The sequence below is a fragment of the Photinus pyralis genome, unplaced genomic scaffold (genome assembly GCF_008802855.1).
Source record: "Photinus pyralis isolate 1611_PpyrPB1 unplaced genomic scaffold, Ppyr1.3 Ppyr1.4_LG5, whole genome shotgun sequence".
In the NCBI taxonomy this organism is placed as follows: Eukaryota; Metazoa; Arthropoda; class Insecta; order Coleoptera; family Lampyridae; genus Photinus; species Photinus pyralis.
The window spans coordinates 36,591,268-36,610,567 of record NW_022170596.1 but is presented as its reverse complement, the minus strand read 5'-3'; the positions used below and the strand labels follow the sequence as shown (position 1 = coordinate 36,610,567).

At 35.1% G+C, this 19,300-nt stretch overlaps 1 protein-coding gene across 7 annotated transcripts in view; it reads left to right on the top strand.

The window, feature by feature from the left end:
• The window catches only part of LOC116170937 (transmembrane protein 198), a 38,164-nt gene extending 19,151 nt beyond the window's left edge, over positions 1 to 19,013 (top strand). For 2 of the 7 annotated variants that reach the window (XM_031487502.1, XM_031487504.1), the window contains exons 3-8: positions 12,610 to 12,805; positions 16,484 to 16,594; positions 16,650 to 16,877; positions 16,924 to 17,160; positions 17,212 to 17,348; positions 17,399 to 19,013. In XM_031487502.1, coding sequence (XP_031343362.1) covers positions 12,613 to 12,805; positions 16,484 to 16,594; positions 16,650 to 16,877; positions 16,924 to 17,160; positions 17,212 to 17,348; positions 17,399 to 17,563 — 1,071 coding nt within the window. In that variant the 5' untranslated portion in view covers positions 12,610 to 12,612 and the 3' untranslated portion in view covers positions 17,564 to 19,013. Of the gene's footprint in view, positions 1 to 8,878; positions 9,032 to 12,609; positions 12,806 to 16,483; positions 16,595 to 16,649; positions 16,878 to 16,923; positions 17,161 to 17,211; positions 17,349 to 17,398 lie in introns of those variants that run through there. The other 5 variants (XM_031487506.1, XM_031487505.1, XM_031487509.1 and 2 more) reach the window with 5 other exon arrangements.
• The last annotated feature ends 287 nt before the right edge of the window (positions 19,014 to 19,300 follow it).

The window sequence follows — 19,300 nt, the reverse complement described above, 5'->3', positions numbered from 1 at the left end:
ACTGTCTAAAAAGCTGGGGTGGGGGGAGTATTTAAGTACAATTGAGCCGGACCATGTCTAATGAATAGTGCAAAGAAAGCGAAAGTCACTCTGCCTGATTTGCTGACCTGACCGCATCACAGAAATCGATGATTGGTAATATTAAAGAAGAACACAGGTTGTCATTACCATTTGATTGAAGTATAATCGATGCCGATACAATAATTTCAACGTGCAATAAGCTAAGAGAATTGCAGATGGCTTTCCTGGATTGAGTTGAAGGCAGCGTCTTTCTATTATTGCCAGCAATCTCCCGCAAAGCCTCATTGGGCGCAAACGATCGGTACACTTGCGTATGATCTGCATAATTGTGGAATTTGCAGGATAATAGAGCAAATTTGAAATTACATGTATAAATAATAAATAAAAAAGGTCCAATATGGACCCCTGAGAGACACCAATCCTGTGAAAGAGGAAACTCTGTTCATATGTAACCGCCTGAAAGATAATTATGAAAGTTGTTCTTCCTTAATCCCCTCCAATAAACATAAAACATAAAATGTGGACAATATGCTGATTGGTTGCACGTTATTCATTCCCACTATGGGAATAGCGGTGATAAACGCTTTTTTCTACACATCAGGAAATACAGATCTGGTGAGCGAGTGAGTGATGTAGGGCAGTAAAAAAGGGATGCGCATAGTTTGGTTGTTAAAATACTTATGCCATCAAATGCAATAGCATAGGAAGTGTTCATACATGGTCAGTGGCGTACGTAGAAATTTATTCTGGGGGGGGGGGGGGGATTAAACAAGTTCGTGGCACATACAGTCACCCAGTGCGTACTAGAAGGGGGGGGGTAAGAAATAGAAATTGGGTTGCAGATTGCTAATGCTGGTAGTCATTTATCTATTTATTATTGTACAGGCGAAAAAGATTAGATTAGAACGGTATTTTCTTACTGCTGACAGGCCCCTTTATTGCTTTTGCTTTAATTAGTCAACGAAAACTTTGAATAATAGGTATATTTATGGGCAAAAAACCAATTTCGACAAAAAATTCAAAGGGCTCTAACTTTTGATCTAGTAGTCCGATCTTGGAACTGTTTGAAATTATGGATTCTACAGGCCACATTCTATAAGAAAATATTTTTTTCCGGTCGATCGAGACAATTTTTTTTTCTGGGCAAAAAAAGGCAGTTATTACCTTCCTTTTTTACCAAAAATCGACTGCACCAAAATTTCTCGGGAAAAAACTTTTTCTGATTAATTTGGGTGCGTAGAATCCAAAACGATTCGTACTTTTTCGATTAGACGTCTCAATCAAAAGTTATGGGCAAAAAAAATTCCTGTTTTTAAAATTTAAAATTCTTATTTTGGTCATTTCGTGAAAAGCAGGACGCAGGTACCTCACCTCAGTAGCAGTACTAAGTACCTGATACCTATTTGTTATTTTGGGCATCAATGTAGCGAATTGCCGATCGATGCCGAATAGCCAAATCGTTGACTGCCAACACTGATCACTCACTGAATAGTGAATACTGAATACTACAGAATATTTAGATTTTAGTGACTTTAGACTTTAACCAAAACCAAAATTGCTCTTTATATACGAGTATACCTATATATTATTGCCTTTATTTTAAAGTGGGCGGAGCGGAGTATTAACTAAATACCTAATAGCTATGATGATAACTCGATAACTCAATTCTTCTGGGGGAAAGGGGGGATATATCCCCTTCATCCCCCCCCCCCCCGTAAATACGCCACTGTACATGATCATTACGTAATGTCGTATTAAAAATTGTGTACCTATCTTTGTGTTAAGGACTTTTCTGTTCTTGGGCAAGTTAATAAAACGTCCATCTTCTTTGTTCTTAAAGGAAATTCAGAAGTGTGTGCATTGATTTTGATCCATTTATCTTTGTGCAGTATTTTTTTATAACAATTTCACTTTATCGATGTATTTTATATAAGTGCACTGCTTAGTATTTCCTACGCTGGTTATATGTACAATAAATTGAAATTTCTTCTTTTGGTCATTACCTATATTTTTATGACCACAAATTGTTGCAATTGTAGAATATATCATATATGTATAACACAATTGGTGGAGCGTACAAGTACTAAAAAACATTCTCATAATGAAACAATTCCGGAATGTAGGAAACGCAAACAAAAAACGACATCCAGCCAATGACAGGCAAAACCTGATAATAATTGATAGGCACTTTCACTAAGGTGTAACAAAATAAACGTTCAATTAATTTGAGTATTTCTCCGCTCGAAACGAACTTCGTAATTGATTAATTAATATAACGGCAAACAACCCGATCGCCCAATATACTCGACTGGGGCAAATTTCTAACATGACTCTCGCGTATACAGCTGGAGGTCGTGTAAACGTTAAAAGACGGTTTTTCTTTACATATTTAGTTAACTAATATACCTCAAGGTTTATTATAATTGTTTAATTATACCTGTTGGAGAAATAAAAACGTACAATGGGAACGCAAAAGCAATATTAGGTAAATAAATTACGGTACACACATTAGTAAATTAGAAGGTGAGGAACAGTTTTTATCCTGCATTAGCCTAATGAGCGTGCAGGGAAAGATGAAATGGGTGCAAAATTTATTTACAATGTATTTTTAATTAAAGTCGAAAAAAGCCTTGCCGCAGGGGATTATGTCAAAGAAGTTTTATACGATAATTTACGGTTTATGCTGTTGAGCTTTTTTAAAATAAAAAGACACTTTTTTTTAGAAATTAGGCTTTATTTCGTTTTAATTTTTTAGTACATTTGCTCACATTAGTACAATGATCTTAGGGCACTCGCAAGCCATCAGACTAGATTTGATGTAGTACACTTATTTAGCTGAAACGACTTAGGCATTCACTAATGTCAAGTGATGCCAGTTTTTGACTTACCTAATTATATGATTACAGAACAATGAATCAAAGATTTATGGTTTAAAAAATTCATCCATTCAGGTGACAGATTTTAAAGGTTTGCTGAGTGTAGGTGCGTGTATGGCTGATGGGCCAAAGTAAGGGCTCGATAGGCAAGGAGAGTACATGTACAGGTGTAAATCGAAAAGTGGAACATAGGCGTTTAACATGGGAAATTACTTTTTCTTTGGGCAAACGTTTCCTAATTATTTTACGCAAAAATACTTCAAATAAAAGTTATAGAGATATAAATTCTGCATCTAAATCATGTGAAACGATTATTCTACCTCTTCTTGTACGCAAAAAAATTAATTATAAAGATTCTGTTTTCACGAGTTTTTAGTCTTAAGTAGCCATGGACTATGTTATTCTTTTATCATAGTCCATGGCTACTTAGACTAAAAACTCGTGCAAACAGAATCTTTATACTTAATTTTTTCGATTTACACCCTGTAGAATAAAAGTATATCTATATATTATACGGATTCGGTTCGATATGATCTCCATATACAGTACTTATTGGTATCGAAGGTCTAAACATCGGCTTCCGAACGTGTTTGATGGTCACAATATAGAATGATAAGATAAATAAGCTGAGTCTTTGTTAGTGTAACAATGAGACAGATGACCTTCACTTATTTAGATTACGGTAACCTAAATTGATTCCATTGCGGTTTCACACGAATTAGTGATTAAACTTTCATAAATCGGGAGCAATTTTCTTTTAATAGCTCAATTATAATTGCATGGATACAGGTGAGTGTAAATTATTGACGTTGACGCGAGAATTAATTGAGATCTAGTTTGAAGGATGTGAGGAAAATATTCAGTAGTCGAGGCAGACTTGTGATTTGAAACGATTGGAAACGATGCGAAAAAATGCAAAAAATCACGTTTTTTTCTCGATGACATCAGGAAATGAAATCAGATGTATCTGTATTGAATACTGGGAAAGGCGAATTTAGTACATCCGTTGATAATGCCTGTTTTCATTTCCTCCATTGACATTTAAAATGCCCATAATTAATTTGACAAAAAATGTTTGCGTCTTTTCCTATTAGAACAAATAATTACCTAGTTGCCTGCCCAAATGCAATATAAAATAAAGTAGGAATTTTTTGCCAAAACTGAAAGCAAAAATTACGGCACTTGATTATGAAGCTTTTCCATCAAATTTTGGAAACACACCCTAATATACGAGTAAACCATTTGGAAAATAAGATTTCATTTCGGAAATAATCAATATTTATACATTGACATTTTATTACATCGTGTATTTTATATTAACAAAACTTCCTCTATTGTTTAAAATAGCTTGTATTTATACTGTAATACTATAAAATATTCAATATAAAATCGTATGTTACCCAATTTCAAGGAAGGGTTCTAGCCTCGGTTCTAGCTAATAATTTACCGTTGTATTTCCGACATTTATGAATCATTCGCCCATTGATTTTATGACTATGACTAACATGAAAATTCAGCTAAAACGTATGATTGATAACTTCTTGAAGTAAAAATCTGTGTTTCCTACTTAGTTAATTTGGAATTTATCTAGGCACTTTCACTAAAGTGATGACATGCACTTCGGTTTCTCTCTTAATCTCGACGGAAATAGTTCGATCCGAAAGAAATTAAAGTAATCTAGTTGGACGTGTTTAAAAGGAAATAGCATTTCGTCAATTGTGGGAAATTCACATAATCTGCGAACGTGATAATTTTGTGGTGTCGTATTTGGTCTTGTCTTAATCTTTGGCATCTATAGTAAAAATAAGAATATAACTTAACCCATCTAAATAAATATGTATAAAAGTGTTCTTCCATTTCAACGTATCTGGACGATAAGGAGAGTAAATCCTATTTTGTTCATTGATTAATTTTAAGTACATACGAGTGCCTCTATTTGGTTTTGGACCGGTACTATGAAATAAATAGCATACTCAAGTTGAGAATTGCCATCCTTTTCTAACAAGTTGTAGTGTGTGTCAGACTCTAAGAGACACAGTAAACCAGTAAGCTTATTATTACGCTATACATCGATGAGTCATACCCAACTATACCCGATGCAGACAATATACAAATTTAATGGTATGTAATTGTTTCTCTCTGCTCAGATTGTCTGTACATTTTCGAATTTATCGGACATCGAGCACTCTTTATTCGCATTGTAATTCCCAATAAATCAGAAAAGAATTGATCAAGAGGGCACGCCTGTGCTTGTTGTTTAAGATAATTACCAGAGAGTGCAGTGAATTTTAAATAGTTGCAGAAACAATTGAAAGTCAATTTTTTAAATGAAACCTTGATCTTTTTATTGTATCGTTAGTTAGTACTTTATAAATTAAATTGGTATTAGAATTTATATTTATGTGTCGTAGTCTTTTAGTGAAATCCGTCATTTCAGGGAAAGCCCAGTCATTTAGTGAAAATCTGACAGTTTGATGTGTAGGTTAGTTTTCCTTCCACTTCAATCGATAAGGGATACCATGGAATCTGGAAGGGGAAGGGAACCCAATCGCTTACCACTAGAAACTAGAAAGTACACTGTGCCACAGTTTCACTCACTAAATAACTAGGCGTTTCGTGACGGATTTTACTAAAAGACTACGACATACCTATGCATGTTTTACGAATTTAGCGTAAAAAAATATTAAAATTCAATTGGCCTCAGCTATGACCAAAGAAAACAGAATGAAAATTACCGCAAATCAAATATCACGATCATCCTGTATACATGCACTGAATCCTGATGGTTGCTTCAAAAATGTGATGGAAAAGTAACGCCACAGCTAAAACACCCCTGTAGTAAGATTTTTTAGAAATTCAAAAACAGCCTAATTCTTACTATTAAGGTCAAAGAAATAAAGTCTTATTGCCACTTTCCTATATCATATAGAAAGAAATTATCAAAATAATAATAATTTATAACCGTTCTATCTATTTTCTTTTAAAAATGAACTTTGCTGCGAAAGTATAACCTCGGCCATTGCAAAAAAAAGATAGTTCCTGGAAAATTATTCTACTAATAAGACCCAAAGCTTTCTCAAAAATTAGAATAATCTCCCATGGACTGTGAGAATTGTTTGGGCGTAGATTGATCAATAAATGCCTTGACCAGGTCGAATCTCTGATTTGACACCATCATATTTCGTATGGGGCGATCAAAAGAACAAGATTGTTCTTTTGTACTAGAAGCAAAGTACGATGCAACATTTAATAGTTTTAAAGTTGACGAAGAAGTGTAGCTTTGATTACAACACAACATTTTGAAATAAAAATGAACTAATTTTTTGAAAGACATAAAAACATATGAAGGTGCGAAAATGACTTTAGGGTTAGGAACAGCATGTATCTGCCATAGCAAATTAAATTTCTAAACCATTAGTTTCGCTTAAAAAATTGGTCTTTGGACTATACAGGTTCACATAATAATGCACTTTCTGTAATGAGGATACAATAAATATCTCATAGGACGATAGGTGATTAGTTGTATTGATTACGTTGCGTCCGCCCGTCTTTTAGATCTTACTAGAGATTTCGCAGTTCGGTAATACGTAGGCGTAAGCATGTAAAATTTAAAGGGTGGTTCCCAGGTACAGCTACGCGCCGGTCCTCGTCAAATCACCCTGGGTTGGAATATTTACCTACCAGAATGGAACAAGTATCTATTGCTTTGCTAAGGAAGTAAAAAAAATTCTAAATATTATCGTTTAAAGATAAATCGTGCATAGGAATAGTAGATTACATACCGAGCTGGGAGGTGGTTCATTACCTACCCCGAGGGCTTAAGGTACCTCACCGACGCGCGAAGCGCGGAGGTGAGGTATAAGCGCGAGGCGTTGGTTATGAACCACTGACCAGCGAGGTTTGTATACTATTTTACTCACAATCGATCATTTAAGGTAAAGTATATAATTCAACAAGGTGTTTTTAACTTTAACTTTAACTGTCAATAATAGTGACACCGCCAATGTAACCATTAATGTTTACAACAATAGCAAATAGTTTCGTTCTTCTTCGTAATTTGCTATTGTTGTAAACATTAATGGTTACATTGGCGGTGTCATTATTAGTATAAGTTTCATATAAGGATAATATGAATAGCATTTGCAGGTAAGGAAAGTGACAGATGCTAGCCGGGAAAGTTACTTTCCCGGCTAAGGTGAGTAATGAGTCGCTTCGCAACCGCTATGAAGGTTAGGAATTCAGATAATACTAACCGATAGTGAGTAAAAGTGTTTTTGTTAGCACTTTGCAACACAGGAGAAATAAATGTTTATGATCGCTGGTGTACATTTGATAAGACCTGAATCGATCGTGACGTACAGGTATCCGAACTGGACGTCATCTTCCCTTGAACCTATAATTTAGTAATATCAAGGCGACAGTCTTTTTTGTACACACAACTAGGGCCACTTTCTTATTGACCGATAATAATGTAATAAAGAAGAACCACTTTCTGCAGGATGTCAAAAATTATAACATTTTGAAATTGATCTTTGGTTGGACAATAATAATATCGTTGAAGTTTCGATATACCGCACCTCGGTCATAGCCTACTATACACGAACAAAGGAAAGGAAAAGGTCGCAGTATGTAATTTGGAGAAATGCGTAAAAAATTAGGGCTTTGATGCATTTAAGTAAAGTAAAATACTATGATGAAAAGCCATAATCCGTATGTGTATTTTCAAAGGTTTCCTCAGTTGAAACTTATAAAAATTAACAATCCATACCTTTTTTCTTCCATGGTGCAGGGTAAGTAGGTACACCATTCGCCGCTTCTACACGCACAAACAATTTAAACACAATCTTAGTTATGAAGTAACTGTTTAAAAGACATTGAATCAAAATTGTATGTACTGTTATCAATCCAAACTGGTTATCGCTCTTCACCTTGTTTCAATAAGAATTTCCGTGTCTAACATTTAGGTAATGATTCCAAGTTCACTAATTTTTCGTGGGGAAGGTTGCATTAAATTTGATGTATCTTTCCTTTGACTTTGCGTTGCATTGCACTATAAAAGGCTAACTTTTCCTCTGTTCTTCGTTCTTATAGTTAATTGATTTCTATTCAAATTAATTTTTATCCATTTTCCTTCTGAATGTACCTAGATTGGCATTGTAATTCAGTACCTTTTTGCACAATACTGTAAGCAATACCTACATGACCACCGTAGGTTATCCACTTTTATTCATGCCAATCTTCTCGTCATCTTCCCTAATGCAATAGTGAGTTGGGGTTTTTGAAAGTTGAACTTGGTCTATGTTTTCCCGTATAGGAAGAAGGGAAAAACAAAACCATGACAAAATTGCTTTTGCTGGGAGACTTATGGTCAATTGCACCGTCAAAATTAAGTATCCCTTAAGATTAAGCATAACTTAAATACCATAGCAACGATTGTCATTGCCATAGATTTTAAGTTCCACTTAACTTTAAGCAAGGTTTAATTTTGTTGGTGCAACTGGGCATTAGTGTTGCTGATAATCAGATCGAACAACATAGGAAGTGGTATTCTACTGCAAAAAGCGCCTTGTTTGAGATCAGAATTAACCGATGGACTGTTGCTGGGATAATAAGAAAACTACCACATACAGTTGCATCATTACTATCGTCCAATTTTATATGCACGCTTCATTATCTATACCTATCTCACGTGTCCATAGTAACAAATTAATTTATAGGTAGCAGATGTTTTGCGTGTTCCGTCGAATTTAACAAATGCACGAAACATGGAAGTAGCATGTCCTTAAGGAAACGAACAAACCGGATATGTGTGTCAATTTTAATTTTTTTTTTAGTTTGAAGTAGGGGAATAAACAATAACAATTTTTTTTATCAAAGTGGTTGCGAGGGAAGTGTAGAGAAATACAATTAACGATTAGATTGTTTAGTTCACGCTTTGAAGTTTGGGTGTTAATTAATCGACTACTAATTCTCGCGTGGATACCTACGTCGTTTTACGCCTTTAATTTTTCCTTGTTATCCATCTGTGTTAATTAAGTGGATCGTTAGTGTGTCTTAAGTGAAAAGGTGATGCAATCAACCTAAAAAAAAAAGTGAACTTTATAGTGACTGTTGTGGTCTACATTTGGTATGAGGTATACTAATCACATCGTTTTGGTTAGCGGGCAATTTTCTTATCAATTCTCATAAAAATTACATTGCAAAGTGACTCATTCAAATTTGGAGAAACGCGAGTATTCGATAACGGCCCACTATCAATGTGAAAAGTCACAAAGTCACGAGTTTGTGTTGGTTTATTTGTATATTCTCTCTCTTCTGAATTCGCATGGAGTACCTATACCTAGGTGAATTTTGGCATGCAGTGTGTGGAAAGGTCAATATTTTCTTGGTATAGATATATCTCCCTTTTGGCAAATGAAATTGTAGAACAGATTTTTTTCGTTTTTAGTGTAGTTTATCGCAAGATATTTACACAAGTTAAATAACAACAGAGACTTAATAAACAATTATAAACATTTAATTTCAAAATCTTTGCCAATGTAATACAGAGGATTACTTATCAGAGTTTCTTTTATACGTTTTTAGCGCATTTCCCCAAAAATAAAAAAAATGCGCTATTGTGGTCACTTTGTCCGTCCGTCCGCTCGTTTTGCGACGCTACTTCTTTATCTTAAGAGCTATTGTTCTACTTTTTTCGCTATTTGGTTCGTTATGGTGTCGAGTCTTGTACCAAGGAAGGAATTTTTTCTGTACCGCTTACAAAAAAAGTTATTGTAAAAAAAACAAAAAACCGTTTTTTACATGTTCCATAATTTTACACTTTTGCCGTTTATTAACGATCCTAGAGATCGTTTATAATGTTGCATTGCTATCTGTCGTCTGCCTGTTGGTCTGTCCGTCTGTTCCTTTGTCTGTCTGTCCATCTATCTGTCCGTGTGAACGATAACTTTGTTTAGAAATGTTCGATCGCTTTTACATTTCCGTTAGTTATGAACTGAATTGCATGAAATTCAATATGGGCATAGATTTAGCCATATAATACGCAATGCCAAAAGTTGGATCGAATCGATTCAAAATTCACAGTGCCCTTTTCGCATCTCGACCATTTTATAAACCGAATTGCAAACTTTTTTACTTATAAAAGTATTTGAATGAAATTTGATACATAGGCACTTGGAATAAAGGAAAATCAAACGCCAATTTCAAAATTTGGTTTTGCGCATGCGCAGTGCAAACTTTTTTATTTATGGAAGAATTTAAATGAAATTTGATACATAGGCACATGGAATAAAGGAAAATCAAACGCCAATTTCAAAATTTGGTTTTGCGCATGCGCAGTGCCAACTTTTTTATTTATGGAAGAATTTAAACGAAATTTGATACATAGGCACTGGGGATAAAGGAAAATCAAACGCCAATTTCAAAATTTGGTTTTGCGCATGCGCAGTGCCAACTTTTTTATTTATGGAAGAATTTAAATGAAATGTGATACATAGGTACTTGGAATAAAGGAAAATCTAGCGCCAGTTTCAAAATTTTATTTTGCGCATGCGCAGTGCCAACTTTTTTATCTATGGAAGCATTTAAGTGAAATTTGATACTTAGGCGCTTGGAACAAAGAAAAATCTAACATTAGTTTCAAAATTTAGGTTTGCGCATGCGCAGTTCCAACTTTCTTATTTAGAAAAGCATTGAAATGAAATTCTTCTCATAAACTGAAATTGAAGTAGCACGTCAAAAATGTATTGCACATATGCAACGCTATCTATCTTATTTGTGGCCGGATTTTTACGATTTTAACAGAAGTTGCATCTTACAAATGGGAAATGAATGCAAGTGGAAATGCGCTTTATGTAAATCGTTTACGATTACTTTTTACCTTGTTTAAATAAATTGTCTTCAGATTCTTTGGTCTCTTTGGTATCATATTCTAAAACCTTGCAGCCCAACAATTAGGTGCATATTTTGAAACGCCTCAAAAAAGCACTACACAAGTCCTCACTGTTCCTGGTGTTGTATGCATGAAAGTCCTTATGAGTATCAATTAATTAATGTATTATTTATACATTCAGTTTCCTCAAATTATACATGTCACGGTGGACTTTACCCAAAACATATGATTACATAAGTTAGTAGTAAAGAATGGTACTCCTTTAAAAAACAGACAGCAATACAAAATTATAAACGATCTCGAGGATCGATCGTTAATAAGTACCCTATTCTAATCAAGAGTTAATCTAACACTTACTATAACCAGCAATTTAATTTAATTTGGTTGCTGTGTTGTCTGTACAATCACTCGCAATTTCAATTTATGTTAATTAATAAAAATCAACTAAATCTGTTTCCATATATTAATGTAGCATATGTAAGCTTTTGTAACCTGAACGTTTGCGTTGCTGTTGTGCAATAATAAAAGTTAATTTCCTAAAAGCTTTTCCATCGGGAAGTCATAATAATGGATCGTACAAATTAAATAATTGTAACCAGGAAACATATCGTCAATCACAGTTAATGACGAAGGTTGAATTGTCATTTTGATTTAGACCGTATTGTAGATAGAATATTAATTCTGAATACAAAGCTCCAACTCGTTTATTTACCCCACGCCGATAATAAAGGAGACACAATAAAACATTCTGTAAAAAAGGCATGTTCAATTCCACAAAAAGTTGACTGCTTTCTCATAGCAACTAACGGTTTTGATATTATAAAAGTACAATACAGACGAGTCACATATTTTTGATGCTTTTCTAATGTACTTGTTATGTAAAAAACATCTAAATGGCTAGAAGCGTAGTAATTTCGTCATTTTGTGCACTTATATTACAATTGATCACCTGGCTGAGGTGCGTTAATGACTGCATGGCTTGAAGTTTCCTCTTTTGTAAGCTTCATAAAAGGGTAATGGTTTGCTTATTATATATGCAAGCATTTCCAACGCTTCACTTTTAATTATATTCTTCCGTATAACTCATTATGTCGCCACCTTTACATAATTTAATGTTGGTTTTTGACTAAATTTTGAAAGGATCTAATTACGAGCAAACTAGTATCGATTTGAAGAGTGCCAAATGAATAGCGTATTGATTTTCAATTTGTACACAGACAAGCCCTTATATGTGGAAAATGAAAAAAAAACTTGTATGAAAATTGAACTACCTATAATCGAAATGAATTGAAAATTGACCCCGCTACTTAATTTCCATTTTCTGAGTGGAAAGGTTACACATGAATGCTTGCGAAATCGAAATCAAAGTAGTTTCCAGTGTCCTGTCTTGACAAATAAATACTTTACTAGTAATCATTGTATGGTAATCTATAGTGCACAAGTTTAGACGGCAAGTACCTACATACTAAAGACGAAATTGAGTTCTAAAGCGATTGCGTATGGGAGGTGTTTGAGAAAATCTCTGCTAATAAAAAGAATGACTATACCAATTTTGACTATTCAGCATGCATTGATTTTCATTTAAAATTAAGAATAGAACTTGGTACATACAAAGAAATAGGTACCTGCCCGCATCCATAAGTTAACAGCGTATACCTCTACATTTGTTTGCAGGTAATGCCATGCCATGCCATAATAAAGTAATAAGTAAATTTTGGCACGATGCCTATGTACTGGAATAATGACAAACTTGAAAAATAGCACTAATATAGAAACTTGTGCTGGAATTCAAAAACTAAGTAATCATTTATTGAATTTCAGAAAATGGAAGGTGGAGCTCGCCCCGGCTCTCTAGTTCCTCCACGTAATAATTCGACGTTAGGGGTTCTACCAGGATTAAGAATTCCCGATGGACCCAAAGTGGAACACTGCAATCGGATCGACACGGATTACAATCTAACAACGGCGGCAATATGTTCGGTTTACGTGGTCTTCGGAATTCTGTACACATTTTTCGGTAAGTTAAGCGCCCAAAAGTTTACGTTTAGTGGAAGCGGCCCGAATCTTTTTAAGCACGTTGATCAACAAATTGTATATAGGTCAACAGAACCAGAAGGCTTAAAACTAACAAAGTTTCGCAGAATTTATGTACCGCTACCGCGATTTCTTCCAACTTTTTAACGGCATCCGTGTCGAACCTCCGGAACATTTTATAGATAACGGCCGTAATCCAATTTCAAACTCGAACGGTGACTCCTCATCTAAAATTTTAAAATGTTGGGTGCGGACCTGCTTGGGGTGTCGCTAACTACGTTACGTTTAATGCAGTGTAGAGCAAATGTAATTAAGGTTACCCGCGATTAATTCATTAAACTGTAATATACGGGCGATATATTGACAGGTTCCACTTTAAAATTTGATTACATTTAACCGATTTAATGATTTCGATGGAATGGAATGGCGAATTACTGTAATTCAGAGTACATCACGTAAAACTCTGGAAATAATTTTTAAATTAGAATTAACTGTAACTGAAATTGAGAGCTAAAAAGTGATTTCGTTTAAATTCTATTAACACATTTTTGTAAATAATTGAAAAAATTGAACCGGGAGCTTCTAGGCGTGTTCATCAATCCATTATAAAAATGTAATAATGTAAAAGTTTAAATTTAATATTAATAAGTTTATCAACAGACGATGAGTGAATTTCACTTGTGTCATAGACGTGTTTTCAAAAAAAAAAGGGACCAATCAACCAATTCTACAGAAAATGTGGACACTTTACTAACGGTAATATCGAAATTGTTACTTGTGTTTTAATATTGAAGAAGATTAAAACTCTAAGATCTAATGGTTCTCAAAGTTCTGGAAGTTCGAAAGATTCTAAAGGTTCCAAAAATTCAATAGGCAAGTAAAGTAACTAATTTGAAACTGCGGACTAGAAACAATCTCACGCGGACTCCCGAAAAACGACGCCAATTAAACGGTTCACCGAGGGAGTTCAAGATCCAAAGCGTAAAATTGAAACACTGTTTAAGACTATTGCAAACAAAAAAGATGATTTTTTAACTCGCTCATCCAAGTGACCCTCTCCCCCCAACCCCGTTCCATACCAGGAGAGTGTTTCACCTGGCCATTGGCCAATAATATGGCCCCGAATATGTCGACAAAAAGAAATAACTATAGTTAGCCAAAGTTAGTAATAAAAGTCATAATCGAGATTAAAAAGTCCTAATCATTCCTCCTACGCATCGCCCCAAATCTAAATTGTATGGCGCCCTAAATCTCCTCCGTTGATCAGTCGCCTTTTACGACATGCAGTGTCGCTGCAGTAGGGGTATTCTTTCCCGCCCCTACACGGGAAAACGTTAAGATAAATATACCAAAACTAACAAACCGGTGCCGATTAAACTATTTTTAGATTCCTAAAGGGTCTGCAACAAAGTGGAATGAAGAGCGTTTGTGCAGCCACTACAACATTTTTAACTCCCCAGACAGCGTTGTGGAAATGAGAGGAATCAAGAACTATTGCATTTAAACAAATTAATATTACACTGCTCTTTCAAGAAATATTCTCAAAAATAACTCTTAAGAACCTGATTTCAAGCAATGATGAGTGAAGACTTAAAAATCTCTAGCAAATTTAAGGAGTTTAGAAAACCCGTAAGAAACTTTAATTCTTTAAAGAGAGTTTTCATACGGACAATTTGTTGAAGTCAAGAATTTTCTTTGGGGGATTAATACTACAGGACGAGTTTCCTCTACAGGGAATGTTACGGAGAGTAATTTTGGGTGAGACAGTAGCGATGCCTGGAACTGAATGCATATAGCAATTATTTCAGTGACATTCGAACTTTCTTAAATTTCATCGGAGCAAGTTCCAGTGGGAAGATTTTCTTCGGAGGGGAAGGTGAAAGTAGCGAACAGGGGCGGACTGGCCCGTAGATCATAATGGCCCGTTGGAAATTTATAAATATGTGCTGTATTTAGTTTCTTGCACTATTAATATTATTAACACGTTTCTCTAATTGGGGTTGATGTTAGGTTGTTAAAAAATTCTGTTTTAATTGAAGTGTTTTACAATGAATTTATCATTTTTTGTCGTAACATGAAAGTGCTGAAATACAATGATAGGCGACGCACGTCGTGTGGATTGTATATTTTGTTACTTTTAATTATCAGCTGCAATTAAAAAAAACTGTATGGTAATTGATTTTCGAGAAAACGGACACGGACAACAAAGGAAGTTAAAGACGGAATATCCAAAATATACACTTCTAAAAGTCATACGTCTAACAACAAAGTTTAAACTCTTTCAAGCTTTGCTGAGACTTTCGCATTGACATTAATTAAATGAAACTTCAATTAGTTATGGAACTTTTGATCAGTTTGCAAAGCGGGCCGTAACTAACATTCAACATTGAGAGTACTTATCATGCGCCCACTATATAGCATTAGCAAACTAAATAGTGCCACTTATGTAGAAACTGGCCTAAGTTCTTAATTAGTGTTGATATACCTAGGCTTCAGTTCTTTTTTCCCGATTTCAATGAACATCTAGACCTACCGCAACGTTTTTTTAATTGTTCAGCTTCGGCCAATGTCTCTGCGTTTTGAGTGGTTATCGATTGTTATGCCGTTTTTTCTAATTGAAACCCTTTCAGGCGCAACTTGACAAATGTTGGGGTTGAAATTAGAATGATAAATCCCGGGCGTGGCCTTGCAGAATCACGGGTTGCAGAAGCCTGATCGATTACAGCAGCCGTGCGCCACGCATCGCGACGGCAGCCGCCATTCAACATATGATATGACGCACTTTTTATTATCTACCTTTCATATGGCAACGTTTGTACTTGGTTCATTGATTGTTTCTCGTGCGAAAAGTGGGTCATCTTGATTTTCATTGTCCATAGACTCCCTTTTGTTTATTTTCAAAATGTATGTCAATTAAATATTTGCCTCCTCTTCCTTCATCATGTACTTAGAGACGCACTGGGAGAAAATGTCACTTGCCATCTTTCCCTTACTGCCGTGCTCAATTAATCTTTTTCATCCGCCGCTCCTGTGAAATTTAGTAGAACCGGAAAATGCGACGTAGGTATATCTATTAAGGACGTGGAAGGATTCGCCCTATTTTGTAAGGGATCTGTTTTTTTCTTTGACCGCTAGAACGCAATTTTTTGCACATGCACGCTCCGGTAACTTCATATACCTTTCAAGTTTTTAACTTGCTTCATTTGGCCTTTAGTCTGCAACCAGCAGTAATTAATTCGTAATGGTAGTAATTGGATAGCGCTTGAAAATGCCTTTTTTCAACAAATTCAGTAAGGGTACTTACACATTTGCCACTCCACAGCACATATCGCGTATATCTAATTGGTAGAAACATTACCTCAATTCTTTAAATGGAAGTAGGTATACATACATTAACAAATTAAAAAGCTTTACTAGAAAATCTAAAGCATTTTTGAGTATCGCTTTGAAAGCACTTAATAAAGCGTCCTTTTAGTACATTCAGAAAAATTAAGCATCCACTCGTTCTTTTGGTTAAGTCAATTTTACTATAAACAGTCAGAGACAAAACCTGTCCATCGTTCTGTTTGTTTTAAAAATGTTAGTAACATTCGATACGACGGACATATTTGATAATTGTTTAATAATTGAATCCGCGACTACATTGAAAATTTGCTTTCAGGTTATCGCTGCTTCAAGACCGTTATGTTTCTCACGGGATTCATATTTGCATCAAGTCTAGTCTACTTAATATGTCTTCAAGGCGAATTAATGCCGCCCTATGGAAACGCCGGTAAGAAATTTCCATTTTTCATTTCAGCATTAATCTTTATTTGTTGCACGTTTAGGCGTAGCTCTACTGGCTGGTTTTTTATTTGGATTGATTACAATGTTGGTGCAATACGTTGGGTTGTTTATGAGTGGCTTACACACGGGATTACTGTTGGGCTTAGCAGCGCTCTTAGCTGCGGATCATATACTCGAAACGTCTCCTAAGGGATCCGTTTGGCTCTGTGTAGGTGTTCTACTAGTATCTGCACTAATTTTTGCCGTCCTTAATTTATATTTTAGAAAAGGTACGTGCGGATCTTCATTGTAATGGCGCTAATATTTCGTTGACAGGTCTTACGATATTAGGTACCAGTGTTTATGGGGGCGCAATCATATCTGTGGCTGCCGACTACTTTCTGGAAAGGGTCGCTATGGTGTTCTGGGTGTGGCAGAGAGTATCTCTTCGTCCCGTAGCTCCAGCGCCTTGTTGGTTTTCATGGATTGTACTGGGTATATGGCCGGCACTGGTCTGTGCCGGTTTAATTATACAATTTAGCCTCACTGGACGTGGCACATACCACGCTGATTGTAAGACTTGGCAACATTTGCGCTAATATAATTACTGATAATTACTAACAGTATTTGCAGGCCGTAAAAAGCCGAGAAGTTCGAGCGCGCACAGAGGACAGACTAGAGTCGACAAGGCAGAATTGCGACAGAAAAAGTACAGGTATCTTTACCAAGTTCGTACAGCTCACGGTGATGTAATTAGCCAGGTAACACTTTGCCTAATTGTATAATATCGCCAGTCAAAGAACTGTTCCAGAATTTTGTACAGGCCTTGCAAAAAAAGGATCCGGGTGGAGCTCCAGGCGAATGCAGCACACTTCAGTCAGACGCAACTCACCTTACAATACTGCCAGATGCACAATTAGCGGCGCTTACCGAAAGCGAGGATGATAGCCAAACAGAAATCCCAACCCAACGATAAATCGTGAGTGACTTTTATCAACAGACCAGGAAATGGCGTTAAAATTAACTGTGTGACAACAGGAAAAGTTGGGGTGCTTGTGATTTTTTCTTTAAGAAATAACGTGCGCTACGAAGTAGCTTAATAGATGTTGCTTTACGTTTACGATGTTCTCTCATATGCATAGATCCCAAGAATGTGTGAAGTGATTAGTTTTTGAAACATGTATGACTTCCATGTTTTTTCAAAGTAACATATTGATGGCTGTGAATATTGACATGGATGAAACCAAAAATTCGACTTAGAAAATGTAACTCAAAAACTAACCACTTGTGGGAATGAAACGAAGCATGCCTGAATCATTTCAAATGACTTAATTGATATCAAAACTACATTTAGGACACTTATGTCCAGTTTCACAATGTTTCCTAATGTTAGTTTTTGCAGATTTAACTATTGAAAGCGTTGTGAAGCTGTGCAATTCAGTATCAGCTTTTGACAAAATAAACATGTACAAATATATAAATTTTGTATAGAGCTTAAACGTGACTTACTTTAAGTGAGAGGATTACAATATTATATTATTGATGTTACACAATAATGTGATATTGTAATTTAGACAGCCCATATGTTTAGCCGAGCTTGAACTTGGTAAGGGCATCATCCTTAGTGTGAAAGTAGATGACTCGGTTAAATTTATGTGATGTAGGTAATTAAATCTCTACTCATAATTACAGAGATGAAAGTGTGATAAAAATATTTATGTGAAACATAAATGTGCTAATATCAAAGTCTTACTATCAATACATTCCTCTTTGTTAGGTTCCTCTTCATATCATCAAAGATTATTTTTATAGGGTTTGTTATTCTTAACAAAATTTATTTTTTTTTTAATTGTAAGATAAGTATTTATTTATTATAACTAATTATGCTGCTAAAGACAAGTGGCGAAAGGAAACTTCCAGATCCCTTTTAAAAAACTGCCGTAATTTCGAATAGTCCATATTTTAAATATCTTTAATCCTATTATGAAATTAGAATTTAGTGATATCCCTACTTATATATACTTTTCATCACTGCCATTATACTAAAACACTTAATTTAATCATTTATTTTATATTTTAGAGGGTTATAGGACAAAGTGCCTTGTGCAGCTAAAAAAATTGTTTGAATCTGAATCTCCTTTTTTCTGTTAAACCGTTTCTAAATGGGATTTGCAAATCTTTTCTTCCATGCATTGTTGTTTTACATAAATTAAAAGTTGATTGTTCTTTAATCCCAGCCACATGAGAAGAATGTGATATACATATAGAATATAAGCTGAATGTAAATACAAATCTTAGTCGATATTATCAACCGTTATGTAAATTTCATGGAGGGCGGGTTTTGTCAGTGAATGTGTAAAAATTCTTTGTAATGTCTTTGTAATTTGAAAAAAAAATGAGGTTGATAATAAATTTATTCATTTGTATGTAGCGTATAGATGTGTAAATAAACATATTTAAATAGTTGTTTAATTTTTTTTAAATGACTGAGGATGGTGTATGTACAGTGTGGTTCAAATTCGTGGCTCCCCATTGAGATCTCCGTAACGGTGAGAGATACAGTGTAGGTGTAGTTATAGTCCAGGCAACGAAGCCCAAAAAAGGCTGAATAGAGGAAAAAAAATCATGTAGAAGCCAATTTTGGCACAAATGTAGGGAAAGGTATCCTGAACAACATACTAAAAGTACTGAGGGGTGGGGTGTGAGCTAAAGG